At 43.3% G+C, this 19040-nt stretch overlaps 3 protein-coding genes across 5 annotated transcripts; 1 reads left to right on the top strand and 2 right to left on the bottom strand.

The window, feature by feature from the left end:
- Nucleotides 1–919: 919 nt before the first annotated feature.
- On the bottom strand, nt 920–3336 carry LOC116334354 (beta-crystallin B1-like). Its single transcript, XM_031757793.2, has 6 exons — nt 2684–3336; nt 2394–2491; nt 2169–2287; nt 1956–2088; nt 1711–1853; nt 920–1620 (listed from the first exon to the last, which is right to left on the bottom strand). Exons 2-6 carry the CDS (start codon nt 2484–2486, stop codon nt 1449–1451), a joined length of 660 nt encoding a protein of 219 aa, XP_031613653.1. The 5' UTR covers nt 2487–2491; nt 2684–3336; the 3' UTR covers nt 920–1448.
- Nucleotides 3337–3688: 352 nt separating this feature from the next.
- On the top strand, nt 3689–6129 carry LOC116334188 (beta-crystallin A1-like). Its single transcript, XM_031757575.2, has 6 exons — nt 3689–3829; nt 4223–4305; nt 4405–4523; nt 4836–4977; nt 5073–5215; nt 5429–6129. Exons 2-6 carry the CDS (start codon nt 4231–4233, stop codon nt 5574–5576), a joined length of 627 nt encoding a protein of 208 aa, XP_031613435.1. The 5' UTR covers nt 3689–3829; nt 4223–4230; the 3' UTR covers nt 5577–6129.
- A 1337-nt stretch (nt 6130–7466) lies between these two features.
- On the bottom strand, nt 7467–14646 carry LOC120442285. 3 transcript variants are annotated; one of them, XM_039618515.1, is made up of 7 exons: nt 14417–14646; nt 13759–13949; nt 12389–13659; nt 11146–12189; nt 9731–9835; nt 8321–9205; nt 7467–8233 (listed from the first exon to the last, which is right to left on the bottom strand). In XM_039618515.1, exons 2-7 carry the CDS (start codon nt 13913–13915, stop codon nt 8225–8227), a joined length of 3471 nt encoding a protein of 1156 aa, XP_039474449.1. In that variant the 5' UTR covers nt 13916–13949; nt 14417–14646; the 3' UTR covers nt 7467–8224. The 3 variants fall into 3 exon arrangements, with proteins under 3 accessions (XP_039474449.1, XP_039474455.1, XP_039474441.1); XM_039618521.1 differs by having other exon boundaries at nt 7467–9205; nt 13759–13872; XM_039618507.1 differs by having other exon boundaries at nt 7467–9205; nt 14417–14645.
- Between the last annotated feature and the right edge of the window lie 4394 nt (nt 14647–19040).

Here is a 19040-nt window from a genome sequence, read left to right on the forward strand (position 1 = left end):
TTTTCCCAATGAACTGCTGCTCTCTGGATCTTTCCTGTTTTTTGAAGCATTTTCTGTAAACCCTAGAGACGGTTGTGTGGGAAAATCCCAGCAGATCAGCAGTTTCTGAAACAGTCAGATCAGCCCGTCTGGCACCAACAACCAACAACCGTGCCACATTCAAAGTCACTTAAATCAGCTATCATCCTCATTGTGATGCTCAGTCTAAACTTCAGCACATCGTCCTGACCGTGTCTACGGGCATAAATACATTAAGTTGCTGCCATGTGATTGGCTGGTTAGATAAACTAAGCATTTTCAATAAAAACTAAACCAAAACAAGAAAATCCACTCTAGAAACACTCTTAAAAACAAAAACTCAAAATGAAATAAAATTAATAACTAAGTAGAAAATACAAAACTAGAAAATAAAAAACTGTGATAACTATTAGGATGTTTTGGTTTGGGGTTTTTGCCATATATAAAAGCAGTTTAAAGGAAATGAGTGTGTGTTTCATGTTCAATTCAAAACGGAAATTTCGATGGGACCTCTTGTTATGCAGAGCCTGCGCACAATGCAGTGGTCACATGATCAGAATCACGTCTGACACTTCTCTGCTGCCTGACTGACTCTTTTTCTATGCAACACAAAGCATTGTGCCACTGGGAGATTTTTAAAGCTGAGTATGCAAATGTTTAACAAACCCAAACCAGAAACAACATGAGTGTTTATTCTCTGAATTTTTAACAACCATATGTTGACACTGAAAACTGTGATCGCACAGAAAAAACACTGGCTTACATTATTAAAATAAAGAAAAATATATATTTTTAGTGTCCGGCTGTCCACATTTTTATCAATTTTTTAAATAATGTGTTATTGATTTACATTAATTTAAGTGATTTCTATGTAATAAGTAACAACAACAACATCTTTGAAATCAAGATTTTCCTTTTTATTGAAAACTTGGCCAGGATTCTGTACAGCAGAGAGGGTGTGCAATGCACAGGGGCAGGAAGACGAGGGAGCAGGGGGCTCTAAGGACTCAGTTTCCCATGGTGCATCATACCCTGAGCTGAGAATCGTGTGTGTAAAACAGTAAGAGACACTCTGTTCCCTCTACTGTGTCTCAGAGGTCTGTGGAGGGGAATGAAGCGAGGGACTAAAAATAAAAATAAAAGAAGAAAAGGGAGGAAAGCAAAGCTCAGCCCACAGGGGAGAAAGAGAAAAGTAGAAACAGAGAGGAATGGAGGGTGGTCTGATGGTTTTGTGGTCCAGCTGGCCCTTCCACTGAGGTGTTTTCTCCAGTCAGGGGCAGACATAGATCCTCACCCTTCCCCTCACTGCATTAGATCAAAGACCTTTTTAAGGCACTAAGGTAAAGGCCTCAGACGTCTCTCCCCCTTTCCCGCTTCCTCCGCCCCTCTCCCTCACCTCCGCTCTTTCTCTTTCTCTCCTTCCCTGAGCCTCACTTGCTGGCCATGGTGTAGCAGCCCTGTTGGTGCCACTGCATGTCACGGATACGCCTCACAGACTGGAACTGAGGATGGCGGGCACCATATTCATTGAAGTGCCTGTATTCGCCCTTCTCCAGCAGGTACTGGCTGCCACGGTATCCAGGGAACTGGTATCCCACAAAGCTGGAAAAAAAATATGAAACATGTCAATTTATTTGTTTTTTTATGGCTTTTAAATTTGGTGTTTAAGCTCCAGTGATGCTTGACACTCACGTTCCACAGCTGACAATGATGCTGCCCACTCTGTCGGTGAAGCCATAGGAGAACAGGCTGGGGACGTCATCGTCCATGATCTCCATCTTGCGGCCCTTGAACTCTCCAACCTCATACAGGCAGATCTTGTGCTTCTCGGGGTCCTGGCACACGGGAAAATAGACGGAGACAGAGCTTTTATTTAGAGGGGAGTCTAAAGAGGAGAAAAAAATTAACGTTTTAAAGAAATAGAAGAAGATTTTTACCATTCTGACGGGCCTGAAGGACAGCAGGTAGTCGTTCTTCTGGCAGTTGCTCCAGGAGTCCCAGCGGGGATACTCTCCCTTCTCCAGGATGTACATCTCACCGCAGAAGTTCATCTGCTCGAAGCCCACGAAGCTGCGAACGAGGAAGCGTCATGAAGCATCCAATCTCAGTCTTAGATGCACAAACATAAGTGTATTTCATTTGACACTTACGGTCCACATTCAACACGCAGGGAGCGCACGCGGTCCATGCCCATCTCACACACATTCATGCACTCATTGCTGATTTCGATCATGCGACCCTGGAAGTTCTCCTGGTCGAACACGTACATCTGGAGGAAAGAAATAAGTTAGAACAACATCAGTAAGGGTCTGTGATGTGAATTTTTTCAGCGTAGCCACCATTATCTGTATCGGGAACAGGAGAGAACCACCCACCTTGTAGGACATCATTCCCATCTCAGACTTCTTGCTCTGGGCAGCCTTTCCGTCAGTCTGGGAGGAAGTCTTGGATTTATCTCCAGTGGACATGATTACTAAGTGGAAAGAGAGAGAGGGGAAATAGGGAGAGAGTGTTTATTCGTGTGACAAGTGCAGCCTTTCGTACTGCCACGAGATTGTTGAGGAACTCAAAAGGATGAATTAAAGGTAAAGGAAAGCTTAAACCTAATCTATGCCCTTTCCGCTTGCCGCTGGACCTCCTGCTGGCGTGTGAGCGTGTACCTTACCTGTGTGTGCGATGCCTGTGCCGAGCCTTACTCAGAGTGTGTGTGGCTCGGAGTGTGCCCCTCGCTTTTATACGCTGGCGCACATAGGAGAGGGATTATGGGAAGAGAAACAAACTCGCTGAGGTCAGAGACAAGAGACAAAAGAAACCCCACATCATCAGAGAGGGACGGACCAAGGGTGATGGGGATGGGCAGAGGCAGAGGGACAGACACCAGCTGGAGCACAGACTGGCCAATTAAAAAGTAGTCAAGTTTAGTTTTCATACAGTTTAGTCTTCTGTCTCCCCTTGAATGCGTGAATTAAAATAAAACCAAGTTCCCCAGACTGTAGGAACAGAATGTATGAAGAGTAAAAATGTGTAAGCTGTTTTATAACCCTGACTGAAAACTATAAAACAGAGCAGCCCTTTAAATAAAGTGTCAGATGTGTATTTATGTTTTTTAAAGGTTCATTACTGTCTGATGTATACGACCTTTTCATGTCCCACAGACAACAACTGGCAACATAACAACAGGCTGCACAATCTAACCTGACTTTGAATGAATAGGTGTTTAAACTGGGATGTAACTGGAAGGTACCAGTTACACTGTGTTTTACTTGTGTGTCTGAATGGTAATTTAGGTCAAACTTCCTGATCATTAGGGTTAAGCAGTTATAATTAGATGCCACTAATTAAACAAGAGAAAACTTAAACCTTTTCTACTTCCATTTCTGTACACTCGTTCACACCGACCCAGTTAAAACTTTATGCGTGGCTCTCTGCCGCGCCGTTAATCCCCACATTTTCCGGCCCGATCCCGACCCTTTGTGCGCGGGGCACGCGCTGGACTGCTGACCGGGGTCCGAACATACTGGAGAGCCTTTTGTTTCCGAGCCTCGGCAGCACTTTAGGATCTGCTGAGCTAGACGCTGGAGGGGGACAACAGCGTCCAGAGGCCACACAGCAGCTCCGGGGGTGCGCGCATGGTTACTGTGTCAAAACGGAGAGCTCGCATGGTCCGAGGCGTACGCGCGAACGCGCAGAAGTAGGCGCGCTCCCCGACCGTCGATATAAAACTGAAGCGCCAGGTTCTCTGAAAGCTCTACGCGAGGCAGGCGGTAGGCGCGTACCACTCCCGAGCTCTTCCAATAAAGTGCCAATATAGGTAAGGCTGCATCTCTGCTTTCAGCTCAGCTCAGGGTCCGACTGACAGGTGGTGCTTTCACACAGAAACTGAAATCCAAAAGCACTTTGTGACACCTGTGAAACACTTTTGTTGCTGTCAGTCAGATTGTAAAAAAAAAAAATCTTTGCTTTAAAAGTGTGAATTAGCTGTTCATGGCCAGATCACCCTTCAAATGTCGTAGCTGTGCAGGATAAACGGTTCAGAAGGTGGAGTTTGAGGTGGAGTTACTGCGAGCGCGTCTGAGGAGTTAAATAGTTTAGAGAATCACCGATTGAATAAGTCTATCTTTAAATGATTATTTTTAATTATTACTATCTCCGACACTGTTTCACCAAAACCTTCCTGTTCTTTACTTTACATCCACACATCCAGGAGTAAAGATGTACAGAACTACAAGGTCCCCAATGATCCAGCCGCTGGTTACCTCAGGAATGGGCATGGCTCCTTTCTTCAAGGTAAACAAATGCTCGTGAGGAGGTTTATATGAAATGTTTTATTATAGTCTTTGTAGCAGCAGTATCTAAACTCCTCCCCACTTTGATCTGTCTCCACAGGTGACTGTGTTTGAGCAGGAGCACTTCCAGGGCAAGTGCCTGGAGTTCACCTCCGAGTGCTGCAACATCCAGGAGTGCGGACTGGACAACATCCGCTCCATCAGGGTGGAGAGCGGAGCGTAAGTCTCAAAACCTTTGTTACTAATAACAAATAGATGAAAACAAAACACAGAGTTAAAGAAATATATATAGGCTTAATCCTCTTTTGATCACGTCTATTCCAAACACTAAAAAGAATACAAAGATGTGTATTTTTTTAAACTGTAGCTCACCTGCAGTTGAAAAAAAAAAGTTGTTTTTTTACTGTAAATCTCACTTTGGAGACAAAAAGAAGAGCAGAGATTTTATCAGTGGTACAAAAACCTACATTACAGACCAAATCTTAAAGGGAGCATCATGTAAACCAGCCTCTCTGTGTCTCTTCTGTGAAGCTGGGTGGGTTTCGAGCACCATGACTTCCAGGGCCAGCAGTTCATCCTGGAGAGAGGAGAATACCCCCACTGGGACGCTTACAGCGGCTCCATCTCCTACCACGTGGAGCGCCTCATGTCTCTGCGCCCCATCTACTGCGCCGTGAGTACACCCCGACTCTCTCAGGGCCTAACCACATCTTCCTTTTGAACCCTGAAATCTCAAACCTAACTCTTGGATTTCTCTGTCCTGTTCAGTCCCACCAGAGCAGTCGCATGCTCATTTTTGAGAAGGAGAACTTCTTGGGCCGCAGCGTGGAGGTCTGTGACGATTACCCCTCTCTGCAGGCCATGGGCTGGATGATGCCTGAAGTCGGCTCCATGCATGTGCAGTGTGGCGCGTAAGTTTCACCCTAAAAACAAACATGAGGATGGTACACCTAACCAAATATTCCTCTCAGTCCCTATTTTGTGACCATTAAACATCATCTGCCTATAAAACTGTACTCTTTAAATAATTAAAATCCATCATCAGCACATATTATTCCCATTACTAAATCCTAATTCTGACAGCAGCTACTAAAAACTGACTCTGCTCTCCATCTGTCCCACAGCTTTGTCTGCTACCAGTACCCTGGCTACAGAGGCCAGCAGTACATCATGGAGTGTGAGAGACACAGTGGAGACTACCAGCACTGGAGGAACTGGGGCTCTCACTGTCAGACCCCCCAGATCCAGTCCATCAGGCGCATCCAGCACTGAGAGGAGAACAGGCTGAGACTGAGGCCACGGCCCACGCACAGCAGCTCCCCTCAACTCCCGCCTCCTTTTACCCATACCCCCCTCCTCTCTATCTTCCTCTCTTCAATTCTTTCCTTCATCTTGACTTGAGCCGCGACAGCTGCCCCAACCCGACATCACCACTACTACTGATTTACAGCCAGAGTGTGATAAGAGACAATATCGCACTGTTAAAAGCACAGGGAAACACACGCTCCACACGCATACACACACGCCGACATAACTGACACGCACACCGTGTCTTTTTACTTTGGTTTAGAGGGCGCTACACACCCGCACACAAGCACACACCTGCGCTGTACTCCCGCCTGAGCTCGGCGATGAGCGTAGGAGTTCAAACCGAGGGGAGACGAAGCTCCAACATGGTGCCATGTCCAGGAAAACCTCCCAGGCTGCAGTCCACCTCACTGAGTGCAGCAGACTGTGATATGGTGCAGCTCAGATGTGTTTTGTTGCAGTTGTGTGTAGGAGGTTGGTCCACAGGTTGATAACTAATAAAGTCATTTTCACTTCATGTATTCTTTTTTTTTCATTATTTCAAAGTCTGTATGTAATTTAATTTGAGCCAAAAGAAAAAAAAAATGTGAATAAAGTGGGCTGCCCACTTCCTTCCCTTCCTTCTCTTCTAGTATGAAACACATCACCTGCAGGGCTGAATTTTCTCTCAGCAGTAATCATGTTCAAATATAACATATACCTTGATAGGACACAAAAACATGCAACAGGAGTTCTCCTAGAGGTTTTTTATGACCCTGTGCTGCATTTATAAGTCTTTCTGCCAGACTAATTAAAGAGACACACAGCAGAGGCAAGTGGGGAGAATGATGAATACTGAGGGTTTTTTAATCTGTGGAAGCTCTCAGTGACTGAGAGATGAACACACTACATCTTAAGAAAATATATAAACTAAATGAAAAAAAGATTATGTTCTCCAATTTTTTTTTTTTTTAAAGTTGGTAAACTATGTAAAATATAACTAAAAACAGAATGCTATTATTTGAAAATCACATAAACCTATATTTTATTCACAATAGATTATGGAAAACATACATTTTAACAACAGCCTGTAAACATCTGGGAACTGAGGAGAGCAGTTGCTGGACTTTTGGGAGTGAAATGTTGTTCTTGTCTGAAAGAGGATTCTAGCAGCTCGACAGTCCTTCGTCTTCTTTATCGTATGCCAAATGTGTTCAGATGGTGAAAGGTCTGGACTGCAGGCAGGACAGTTCAGCTCCCAGACTCTTCTACTGTGAAGCCACGCTGTTTTAATATATGCAGTATGTGATTTAGCATTGATTTGCTCAAACATGCAATTCTTTTTTTTTGGAAAAGATGTTCAGATGGGAGTATATGTTACTTTAAAATTTTTATATACCCTCCACCACTGATGGTGCCTTTCCAGATGTGCAAAGCTGCCAGTTCCATAGGCACTGATGACGCAGGCTCTTAAACTGAGTGCTGATAACAAGCTGTATGTTCCTTTTCCTCTTTTGGATGAGGCATGTTTTTCAAGAAATTTTTTTTTTTTTTAAATAGAGTTTTGAGTTGTCTGACCAGAGAGCAGCTTTCATTATAAGAGCTTTAACCTAAGAAACACTTTGACTTTATGTCTGTCAAACTGTGTTTTTTATGAATTCGCAATTTGTGACATTTTTTAATGGATTTAAGTAAAGAAGTATCCAAAGAAAAACCTTGAATGACCTTCAGAAAGACTGAAGAACTATTGCTCAAGAGCACGTAAAAAAATTACAAGGTCTGGCTGATCGGAAGCTAAAAAACTTGGTCTTTTGAGGCTTTTGTTGTTGTCTGTTGTTTCAGATCCACTTGCGCAGTAATAAGGTTACAAGCATCACAGAAAAATCTTTATTACAGGAAACAGATCCCGGAACCAAAAGTGCCACGGGGAACATTAGCAAACAAAAACGGACATAAAAACAAGGAATGCTGAAAGTTTTCTGGAACAGAAGCTGACATACATGTATATATGTGACCAATCATATTTACAATTAACCGAGTTCTGCTTCAGCGGGAAATCTACGTCGTAACTTACAACGTAACCTGACGTGCAGCTCTGGAGAAATGCAACTACAGGTCAGGTCGACTCTGATCGCCGTGGAAGATTAAGTTGCGATGTAGATTTTCAGCTGAAGCATGACTAAGGCGTAATGCACGGTTACTGTCATATGTACAACTAATAAAACACGCTTCATTTCTTTTACATACAAAAACCTGATTTTTTTAAATGTATTTCCAACACTTCAGTTTAAAAAAAACTTTGCTTAACAGTTACAAATGAGTAATATTAAACTTGTAACACACATAAAATTCTTCAAATAAGAACAATCCCAGCTGTCTCTATATACTCAGCTGAAGAGCTTAAAACTAAACATCTTCACACAAACACACGTCCTTTTGTTCTGATTAAGCTCACAGATGCAGGTCTTTCCTCACTGCTTGAAACAAATGACACATATTGCTCAGTTTATCCTAAACGTCGGTGGAATAGCAAAACAAACATCCTTGGTGTGATTGTCAGCATTGTTGCACGTGGACGTGAGCACAATACAGAGAGAAGACAAACATTTATGAACATCTACGTCGACCATTTGTCACCAGCCCTGAAACAGACGCAGTTAAATGAAACAATGTAAGAAATCACATGAACAGAAAAGAAGGGGGCATTAGCGGTATTAATGAAAGTGCACCTCAGTCTGAACGTTTCTCTTGACAAGGTCTTTAATCACAGCGGTGAAGATCACTGATGAAGCGCTGTCTTTGTGTTCTCCGACTACATCAACGTCCTGCTCTCCTCCTTCTTCTTCCTCACCTTCTGAAGACTCTGTCCACGTGATGGTCACCGGTTCAGGGACGGGACTGGAGCCTCCAATCACATCGATGACCTCATCTTTGACAACGTCCCAGCTTCCATTTGCAGACTGTGAGGGTGAAACAGAAGGCTGCAGGTCAGCAAACACAGTCGGCGCTGTTCTGCTCTGGCAGTGAATCTCTTCTTTCATCTCCATGTTTTCGTCGTCTCCATCCACATCGATGATCTCATCAGCGCTGCTCTGCACTTCCTCATCTGTCAGACTTCCCTCAGCTAGTCTGAGTTCACTCCACAGGAGATTTTCTTTTTCTTCCTGTAAACAGTCTCCGGTCAGAGAAACAGTCTCTACATCAATTGTCTCCTCAGGATCTGTGGCTCCTAGTTTAGAGGTAAAGTCTGCAGGTTCAGAGGTGGGTGGCTGTGTCGGTGTCTCAAAGCAAGCCCTCTTGGCCACGGTGGAGTTATCACTCGTATCCTCGTCTGACTCTGCTCCCCTCTTCTGTCCCCTCCTCGTAGGCCCCCCCACCTCTTCGTGTGGCTGTACAGCCAACTCCTCCTCATGTCTCTCCTGGTTTTTCTCAAGTTGTTCATCTGCAACACAGAAATCTGCAGGCTGTGCCAGAATGGGTGGTTTTGAACACTCTCTGTTAGATGAACTGAGAGGGTCATTTTTCCTGGGTCTGCCCCTACGTCTGCATCCTGACTGAACAGCTGAGGGTAGGCGTTTGGCTGTAAGTGGCTCCTCAAGGAAGAGTAAAGCATCCTGTAAAACAGATTCACCTTAATAAACTATAAAAGTACAAAACAAGTCTAAACATGGAAAATACTGAAAGCAGTGCTACCCCTCAGCCTCCTATTAGATGCAAACTACGGTATAAAGCTTTCCTTCTTAACTGACTGCATTCACAAGATTTTCAGAAAACTTGACCTATGACCTTGATTGTGAGGTCGAGGTTACAAAATCCGTACTCGTCCGAGACTTTTAGTAGATACACCACTGAGCCTTTTATGGCTGAGTGGGAAAAAAATCACAGTCTGGTAACTTTAAATATCTGTCAGCATTCAAACGGTAGCAGTTGTCACAAACTGGCTCAAAGTAGCAGTCTTTGGGACACACCCTCTGGTAATCACGGAGTCTCACACGCTCTGGATAAGTTGATCAGTTGATGGTTCATCCATAGAGCCTCACTGACTTACTGCGCTCATTCCTTTAAATCTAAAGACAGATGAGCTCTTTAATCTAGTAACAAAAAAAAGAAAGAAAGAAAGAAAAAAGCCTCATTCTCACCGGGATTTGTGGTTCCCTTAACCGGCTCCTGATCGGGTAGATCTTCAAGAAGCCACCATGAGGATTTTTCCCTATAGATGATATGTTTTTTGTTTCTTCAGGACCCTGAAAAAACATATGCACATAAATTATATACAAACATACAGTACATAAAGAATAAATGGTTTGACTGATCTTAATATAAAGATTTTATCATGTTTTGCTGAGAGGAAGTATCCTGTGGATTTAACAGAAAACTTGGGGGTGTGGTCTCCAAGAAGATTCTCACGGGTAAGATAAGTCCTGGTGATACTTTCATTAGCAGCAAAGCACTCCATTAATAGCCTCTATCAAGATTAACATATGATTTTTAACTAAGAGAGAGATTACCCGTGGAAACCGGTTGGGTGATAACTTTGAGCTCAATTAGGACTGTAAGGGATATTTATGCTTACAGAACTTTTACAGTTTCAGTCAATCGATATGATGTTTAAGAAGTCATCGGTGTGCCGGCGTCTTGTTCAAAAGATGAACATAACATTTTCAAACATTGCTCATCATTAGTTAAAAAGAACAGGCTAACTGGACTACATGCAGGCAAAAGCTATGAAAAAAAAAGAAAGATGCAAGTTGGTTGTATCTGGTAGAATCTGTAGGGATTTTTACAGCTTTTTTAAGGTCTATGTCCAAATAATATACAATTAAAGTTTAAACTTACTAGTTCATTATAAATGCAAACCTAGCTTCTGCTAAAGGTTCTGTGTTTTTTAAGCATGCAGTAGTATAGCCGGTCTTAAACAAGCAAAGCATCGTGCAGGAGTTGAGGCTTTGGGTCTTAACTGGTTTGAATCTTATATTAAATTTAAGATAAGTTTGATTTACACTGGAAAATACTCGTCTGCATCAGCAGCTTTGACATTTGGAGTTCCACAGGGATCTATCTAGGGGCCTATTTGTTTTCTTTATTATGCTCTGTCTAGGTCATATTACTCACCAGCACATTTCTTTTCATCGCTTTGCAGATGATTAACAACTATATTTACCTTGGAATCAGGAAGATCACTGACCCATAAGAAGGCTCAGTGAGTACATTTTGCATGTCCCACAGTTTCTTAGAGTTAAACAAATCCAAACCAGAGGAAATATTATTTGGCCAGTCACTATAAACTGACAGGTTGAAGGATAATCTGGGCTCATTAACTCCTTTTATTAAAACACAGGTTAAAAACCTCCCAAACAATAATCACTGTTTAATAATTTGGATAATCTCCCTCGGATAGACAATGGAAATAGTAATACAACCTTTTTGGTTTTAAATGTGCTATAAAAATACAGTTTACTTACATATTTAATTACTGTTATTATTTACTTACTTAGCAGGTGCCAGACGGCAAAATCAAACAATCTGCCAGTTACTTATTTGAAATATTTCCTACCTTGCCTTCCAGATTCTGACAGATGTGTCCCGGCGTTGCCACTTTGGCCGGCAGCAGGTCTCTCCTCTCCAGGTTCACCACAGGAATCTGCTTTAGCTGCTTCTCTTTTCTGGCATGAGTGTTTCTGTTCACCGCATCGTCTGGCTTCCTCACCTTCACCCTCTTCTTCTCTAGTGAGAACAGATAAGGCTTTAGTCTTCTTTTGTTCTGTCGTTTTGAAGTCGGTCTGGTTTCCTCTATGCGTTTGGGGGAAACGGTGCAGCCAGCGTGGGCCTTGCGTGACTGTGAGCGGCTCTCCTGAGACTCATTTTCATCAATGTGCAGCTCAGGTGTTTGAGAGCACTCAATTCTGTGGGTGCTCTTTTGTAGTTGAGGAATGTAGGGGGTTGTAGTGTGGTCTTTGTTTTTTTTGTAAGTGTTCATGAGAGTGTGAGGTTGGCAGGTCTCTGTGGAGCTCACACCACTCGTCTCCATCTCCTCTCTTGCACGACAGCTTTCAACATGCTGCTCAAACGACTGGAGGAATTGGTCCAGCATGTCACCCAGCTCTCCCTCGCACGGCTGATCTAGAACTGGCACCACACCATTTGTAGGACTGGAGCGACCAGCTGCTCCTGCAACAGCAGCAACCTCAGTGGATTCACCGAGCTCAGAAGTCAGGCTCTGCGGTTTGTTTTGGGATGAGGTGATTTCAGAAGAGGCAGAGGCGCCAGTGTTGCTACCTGCTGGAAGGGGATGCTGAGCATGTGAAGCACTGCCTTTGTTGTTTGGTAAAATGTCAAGTCCCATCATCACTTCCTCCAGAAGACGATCGATCTGCTCAGGCTGCTCTTCATGAGGTGGTGGGGCTGGGACAGGAAGGCAGGATGGTGGAGACGCATAGGAGGCTGCAGGTGATGGCAGGTGGGGAGATGGAGAAGCCTGGAAGGAGTGGCTGGAGGTAGATACAGTATGTGCATTGGTAAACTGCATAGGTGTGGGAAAAAAGGAAGTCGATGTTGCTGTTTTGGCTCTGGACCTTCGCGGCCTCACAGGACGACTGCCCTGCAAACAAGGACAAAAGTCATAATGTTTGAAAGAAGCAACAAATGTAACATCCTGTTTTAAATCTGAATCCTCATTTTTGGGTCTAAAAACCCTCAAAGGTTTAGTTTTTTTAGCTTCCAGAGCCTGTTTTCATTTAATATTTAATTACAGCTTTTGACACTTTATAGATGCCACAAACAGGACACTGATCGCTTACCTGTTCAAACTGTTGCCCTGTATTTTTCCTTCCACGCTGAGTGGTGCTTCCTCTGACCTCACCAGACCGCAGCACATCTCCAACTTGGCTTAATGCCCACGCTATGCCACGCCCTCTTCTCCTCTCACAGTGTCCACCCTTTTTCACAACCTCTCTGGTCTGCAGGCACAACTTCCTCCCAGCAGCTCCGCCTCCCTGACCGGTCCTGGGCGTCCTCATGCCCCACCTGAGCAAGAACAACTTCTGCAACCTGCTCACCCCCACCTCCTGCACCATTTGAGTTAACCCTCCCCGACCACGCCCTCTCCCTCCTGCTCGTGGTCGCCCGGGCTTCTCCTTGCCTGTCTCGGCTCTCCTGGCACCTCCAACCCCAGACCTTCGCCTGCGGCCTGCTCTCCCCCTGCGGGGCTCCTCCTCACTATCAGGGTTCAGGAAGTAGCTGATGAATCCTGGGATGTTGCCTTGAAACTGTTTAAACTGCTCTTCCTCCCATTCTTCAGCCACTGCGACATCTTGGTCAGCCCATCCGCTCTGGGGGTCGGCATTACAGATGGTTGTCTGGCTCATAAAATGGGGGAGGGATGGGGGGACAGATGTGTACGGCTGGGTCACAACAGCAACAGATGTGCTTTCAGCTTCAGGTATAGAACCTAAGGGAGCAGAGGACAGCTGAGGTGTTAGTTCATTTTGAGGGTAGACGACAGACACAGGGACAATCTGAGGGGGAACAAGAAGGGGGTCTGTGTGCTGTATACTCTGGAGAGCACTCATATCGATGGTCTCAAACGATACTGCTGGGTGAGCAGGTGGAGCTGTGTTTAACTCCAGCTCATCTGTTTGAGTACACACGTCCTTCCCGCCATCTGACATAATCTCTTTCCACAGAAAAGTGCTCCCATCCCTCACCTCTCTCCTCCACCTGCCCGGTCTCCCCTCACTCTCAGACATCAGAGGCTCCGTCTGCACTCCTATCTCGGCGCACTGCGCAACCCCATCCCTGCTTTTACACTCCCGTTTCGTCACCTCCACCAGCCCGTGGATGCCCAGCTTAGCCGCAGCAGAAATAGCCTGTTGCTTCTCTCTCTCGCCCTCCCCAGCCATCTCTCCAGAGTACAGAAGCCTGACCAAGTGGAGCAAGGTGCAGGCACCCAGAGCCCGAAACTCCAAGAGGCGACTCTGCCCTGCAGCGGGAGTCGGTGTGGAGGACAGAGCGGAGGAGATGTGGGGGCTGATAGCTGACAGAATACAGCTGTGTGCAGGTATAGACACCCCTGCAAGACAGGGAGAAATGACAAAAAGAAAAACTTTAAAAGCAAAACAAACACATGCAAAATTTTGTTTTGGTTTTTTTGTGTATGTGTGTCTCATACCTTCTGCCTTAAGCAGAGTGTCACAGAACTGGCTGCACTGTTGTTGTCTCTGCAGCTCAGTGAGGAGGAGGGTATCAAACCCCGGTTTTTGGTAGCACCACATTTCCCCATCCACTTCAGAAGAGGAGCAGAGAGGAGAGGAAATGGAAGGTGACATGTGTGTGGAGTGTGAAGAAAATATCCCTGCTGGCCTGGAAATTAACACAATAAATGCTTCGATATTGTGGACAAAAACACACTTTTAGAGTGTAGAAGTTTGACATTTTTACACATTAAAACAGAGATTCTTGAGGTCGAGCTTTCTTTCTCCTTTATCAGCAGCTTTATAGTTACTATAATGTATAGTGTGGATTCATGGGCAATCTTAAATATTTTCTGCAGCAATAAATAGTCTTTGAGCACATTTAAACTCGAGTCATGTGGGGCCAGCTCAAAGCCCGCGCGCTGGTTAGTATCAGAGGACTAGCTAGCAGTGAACTCCAAACAGACTACACAGAGAAAAGAGTTGTACTAGCTTAGTTAACATGTTACAGACCACAAAACGTCTGTTCTAACATCACCTTCCAGCATAGCTAGTCTGTTTTAACCACACTCTCCCGGCTTGCTAATTAAAGCTGCTGTGAAAGGCGGGCATGTGACAGACACCTGGTTTACTCACCGTCTGTGGGCCTCAAAACTCTCTACAGATCCACTACCGAGTCAGAAAATAAAAGCGTTTCTTTAAAAAAAAAAAATACTTCACAAAATATTTTTAACGGACAGCATTTTATTGGGCTGTTTTTTGTCCTAATTTTAGTGAGGTCAGCCGCAGGTCAACGTTGTCATCAGAGGAAACGGTGCAGTCTTCCGCTTCGCCGCTAGGGGGCGGCAGCGTCACCGCACAGACGCCACAGCCACCCCCCCCCCAAAAAAGACAGCCGGCCAAAGATACACAACCACATTACAAGAGAGAGCATTCACTGCTAGCACCTCCGTCTTCGTCAAAATGCACCAGAAACTAGTGAAAGAAAGAGATAGATAGATAGATAGATAGATAGATAGATAGATAGATAGATAGATAGATAGATAGATAGATAGATAGATAGATAGATAGATAGATAGATAGATAGATAGATAGATAAGTACAAGACTATTTCATTTTATACACAGTTTAGTTTAATTATCATAACTAAAAGTAGTTTTTTCAAATAGCATAGTAATAGCAAATGGTACATCCATCAAAAGTTAAATTATAGTTAAATTATATTGTATTATAGTTTAATGCGTTGAGTTAACTGCTTCATTATTATCATTATTATTATTATTATTATTATTATTATCATTATTATTATTATTATTATGCATTTATGTCTGTGTTTTTTGCCACATTTTTTTCGGTAATAATAACAATAATAATAATAATAATGATAATAATAATAATAATAATACAATTCAACCACAGCTGATTACACTCTTCAGCACATGGATTTGTTCAGTTGTTATCACATTACATGACATTTTAAAATGGCACAGAGACACAATAAATAACAGTTAATAGTTACCACTCAACTTTGTCACAGTCTAATGTGAGATAAACAATTTTTATGAGGGACCTTGGCTAGTATGTATATTAATATAAAATTATTTTTATCCACCAGTAGCTTGTGAAGTAGGATGTAATCCTACATCTCTTGCTCTCTAACCGTATATTTATATATAGTGATAGCAATGAGTAATGAGCACAAGAGATGCATTTATAGGGGAAACACTCAGGGAGGGAATCACGAATATTTTCTACTTATGAACAGAGGAGCTGGATTTTAGTGGTGAGAGGTGGAAAAGTACATTAACTCCACTGGAAGGTTAAAGGATAGATTTTTTTTTTTTCAAGTCTATAAAGCATTTTCAGCTGTGAAATACTGAAGGTGATGGGGGACAAAATTTACACCTTTTACTTTGTCTAAAAAAATTAACTCAGCCCTTAAGATGAGGTCAAAATGGGGCTTCAGCAGCCCGAGTAAGACAATTCAAGCTGGTTTTGTTCAAACGTTACATTCTTTGGAGTAATAAATTCCCTCTAAGTGCTTCCTGGACAGTGTTTGTGTAGAGCTGGGATAGTAACACAAATCAGGAAAAAGGAGACTACAGGACTGCGACGCTGGAACATCACTGTTTGACTTTTCCACCTTGGACAACTGACACTTTATTTAACATACAGGAAAAGTACATTTGCTGTTCAGTGCAGAGAGAAAACCAGGCCAAACATTTAAGATCATAAGTGCTTCACTCTACACATCAGACAGACAAAGTTTCTGCTTTAAAAAAAAATGTATAAAACTGGTAGTGATTTATACATTTTGAGGGCCATGCAAGAACCTTCAGTGCAATAACAAAATCTTCCAAAAGTTGTAAAAATCATTGCAGTTTAAAAATGGGATATTTTTTCACTTTTATTTGTTTCAGAAGAGAAACAAAAGCTGGAGCACACTGAATATTTAAACTGATTTTAAAGGAACCTGATTCAGCTGCTGGAAGAAAAATTTCATCCATTATATTTTATTTTAAGATGGACAGAGGACCGGCAGGGAAATGTCTCCTACTCAAATATTAGTATGTGCTCTTTTAATCCAAGAGCAACGTGTGGTCCCCCTGGAGTCCTGTTTTTCTACATTCCAGTTCACGTTGTGCCGTTGTCTCTGTGCACGTCAACATGGACTTCCTCAAATGACGAGGGGGCGATCAGACCAAAAAACTTGGTAGATGACGTTGTGTCCACTTGTGGTGGAGTCGGTCGGGGCCAGCGCTCATTAAATTTGACAAAGAAGAGCGGGTCTTTGAAGGGCCCCCCGTAGATGATGGCTTGCATCAGGTAGACGAGAGCTACCACCATGGAACTGATGAGAAAGAAGGGGATGAAGGGCCTCAGGTGGTGCCATGCCACCCTGATCCCATATCCCAGGCCACCGAGCCCGCTCTGCCCACCAGTGTGGGTGGTGTGGCGGGAGGAATCTGGGGCTGGAGTATGTTCAGGGGACTCGTTATCCGAGTTCGAAGTGGATGGACCAGGGAGGCTGAGTGTATCCATGAGCCAAATCAAAGCCGTTCCGTTGCTCTATCTGTTTGTATGGTCACGCATAGTCCTCCACAGATCACCTCTAGGGAGTATAAGGAAGGAAGCGTAAAGCCACACATAAAATCCCAGTGGTGTGGTATCCCTGTGGTGAATCCAGCTCTACATTCCTCTCTCGATCATGTACTGTATTCCCTTGGTCCTCCCGGTGGGGGTTTTTCCCTCCGATATGGTGTGCAGGAGTTAAATGCCGCTGCTTCTATCTGAGCGTTAGAGAGGAAACGAGGAACAGCGGAGGAGCCCTAAATAGAAATGACACCGAATGATAGGACACCATGAAGGAGAGGGGGAGAATCTGCTGCGTTTGGTGGTCTCAGGTTTAAAGAGCGGTGTGTGTGTGTGTGTGAGTGTGTGTGTCTGCACCAGCTGCACAGGTTGCAAGCATTACACACACGCAGTGAGTAACCCAGACAGGCGCACATCTGAGTCAGATAGCTGCTTGCAACAGCTGTGCAGTTTATTACAGCTCTAATATTAAAGCTGTAAGCAAGGAGTTCAGCTATAAATGTTGCTATAAGATTACCTTCATAAACTGGAAATTCTTTGAGATATTTACATGCAACTGTCCGGTTATCTTTCCTTTCCCATCATGAATGAGGAGCCTACTAATTTTGGCAAGGGAACTTCACAAGGCTCCGTGTCGAAAGGATAGATTTACTATTTCTTTCTCCCTTCTCAGTATGTCTTAAAGCAGCACTCACATGTCCACATATACATTTCAGGACTCATTTGTCACTGTGATTCTTTCCTTGTAGCTTTATAGCTGTGAACAAAGTCTAAAACCTTTGTAGCAGAAGATTTCTTTCATGATTCCTCCTTTGCAGCTGAACGAGTAAATAAAAAGAATAAATCAATATGTATATAATAATTGAATGGAAATGACTGTTGCTGCCCATCAATCTGGGAAGGCTCATCAGGTCATTTCCAAACAATTTAATAATTTATTCACAAGTGAGAAACATTAAAGACAGCTGCCAATCCTCCCAGGAGCGGACGTCCCATGAGACTCGACTCAAGATCTGACCATGCAGTGTTCTGAGAAACTGCAATAAAGCCCATCAAGAGCTACATCTCAGACTTCACAGGTCTCAGTTAGCATGTTAAATGTTAAAGCAATCCAAAGTATTCTAGAGTCAAATGTGAGTCTGACTGTGCAGCAGCTATAGTTGACTAAGCACAGCAGTAAATCTACAACAGAATGACTGAAAAGTAAAGAATCGAGTTGTTGCAACAGCCCAGTAAAAGTCCAAACCTCAGCCTGACTTAAATGCTGTGGTGGGACCTTAAAAGAGCCGTGCATAAATGAACGCCTGCAAACCTCAATGAACTGAAGCAATGCTGAAAAGAAGAGTGGGCCAAAATTCTTTTACAGTGACGTGAGAGACAGATGAAGTCATACAGAAAACTACTTACTGCTGCTAAAGGTGGTTCTACAAGCTACTGAATCATGGAGCATGCTTAGGTTTTCACACACTGTTTCTGCAGTTTAGCTTTATTTTTGTTAAATTTCAGCAGTGAGGGCTGTTTCTAGCTAATATTAAGACCTGTTAAAGAATAGATCATTATTATTTGTTCCTACCATAATAAAATAGAAGATAAGTAGAACTGAAAGAGGTTTTGCTTTATTTATTTTTCTTAACCAAAATTCTCAAATTGCACATGTCTTATACAATTCAGGATAAAGGGGCAGTGGAGTCTAGCTCAGCTGCCCTTGGCTAATAGACAGGATGCACTCTGGACAGGTTGCCAGTCTATTGTTGGCCTTTGTTCCTTTTACACGCTTAAAAACTCAAATCAGGCCTAGTTCTCAAGACTTAAAATACATGTAGGCGTATTGGGGTTTTTGGCACATCTCTCATAAATCGTTAATCTGTAGCTTCCCTTGTAAACAGGACTCTGTGGCTTTTAAAAGTGAAAATGACTGCTAAAGATTGAGAGATGAAAGCAGGAATAATATTTGTATGCTGGTGTGATTCAAACTGTTACAACTAAAAGTAAAGAGATTCAATAATGAATAAATTGTTTATCTAGTAGCTACTACAATAAGCGTGTGAACCTGACTATAGAACAAACTCCCTCACGGCACTAAAACGCCACTAACATGCCCTCACTGGCTGTCTTCCTGCACCGTGTGTATTAAATTTAAGGTTAATTTTATATTCCAAGCAGACGC

This window comes from Oreochromis aureus, linkage group 2, assembly GCF_013358895.1.
Source record: "Oreochromis aureus strain Israel breed Guangdong linkage group 2, ZZ_aureus, whole genome shotgun sequence".
Lineage (NCBI taxonomy): Eukaryota > Metazoa > Chordata > Actinopteri > Cichliformes > Cichlidae > Oreochromis > Oreochromis aureus.

Bases quoted from the DNA above. Each gene is read 5' to 3' on its own strand.
- LOC116334188 (XM_031757575.2), top strand. From the start codon at position 4,231: ATGTACAGAACTACAAGGTCCCCAATGATCCAGCCGCTGGTTACCTCA. The intron at 4,306-4,404 runs GTAAACAAATGC...CTGTCTCCACAG, and splicing joins GCATGGCTCCTTTCTTCAAG to GTGACTGTGTTTGAGCAGGA. The intron at 4,524-4,835 runs GTAAGTCTCAAA...TCTTCTGTGAAG, and splicing joins ATCAGGGTGGAGAGCGGAGC to CTGGGTGGGTTTCGAGCACC.
- LOC116334354 (XM_031757793.2), bottom strand. From the start codon at position 2,486: ATGTCCACTGGAGATAAATCCAAGACTTCCTCCCAGACTGACGGAAAG. The intron at 2,089-2,168 runs GTAAGTGTCAAA...CCTCGTTCGCAG, and splicing joins CTGCGTGTTGAATGTGGACC to CTTCGTGGGCTTCGAGCAGA. The intron at 1,621-1,710 runs GTGAGTGTCAAG...TTTTTTTTCCAG, and splicing joins ATCATTGTCAGCTGTGGAAC to CTTTGTGGGATACCAGTTCC.
- LOC120442285 (XM_039618507.1), bottom strand. From the start codon at position 13,915: ATGTCACCTTCCATTTCCTCTCCTCTCTGCTCCTCTTCTGAAGTGGAT. The intron at 12,190-12,388 runs GTAAGCGATCAG...CCTTGTTTGCAG, and splicing joins CAGGGCAACAGTTTGAACAG to GGCAGTCGTCCTGTGAGGCC. The intron at 9,836-11,145 runs GTAGGAAATATT...ATGTTTTTTCAG, and splicing joins GTCAGAATCTGGAAGGCAAG to GGTCCTGAAGAAACAAAAAA.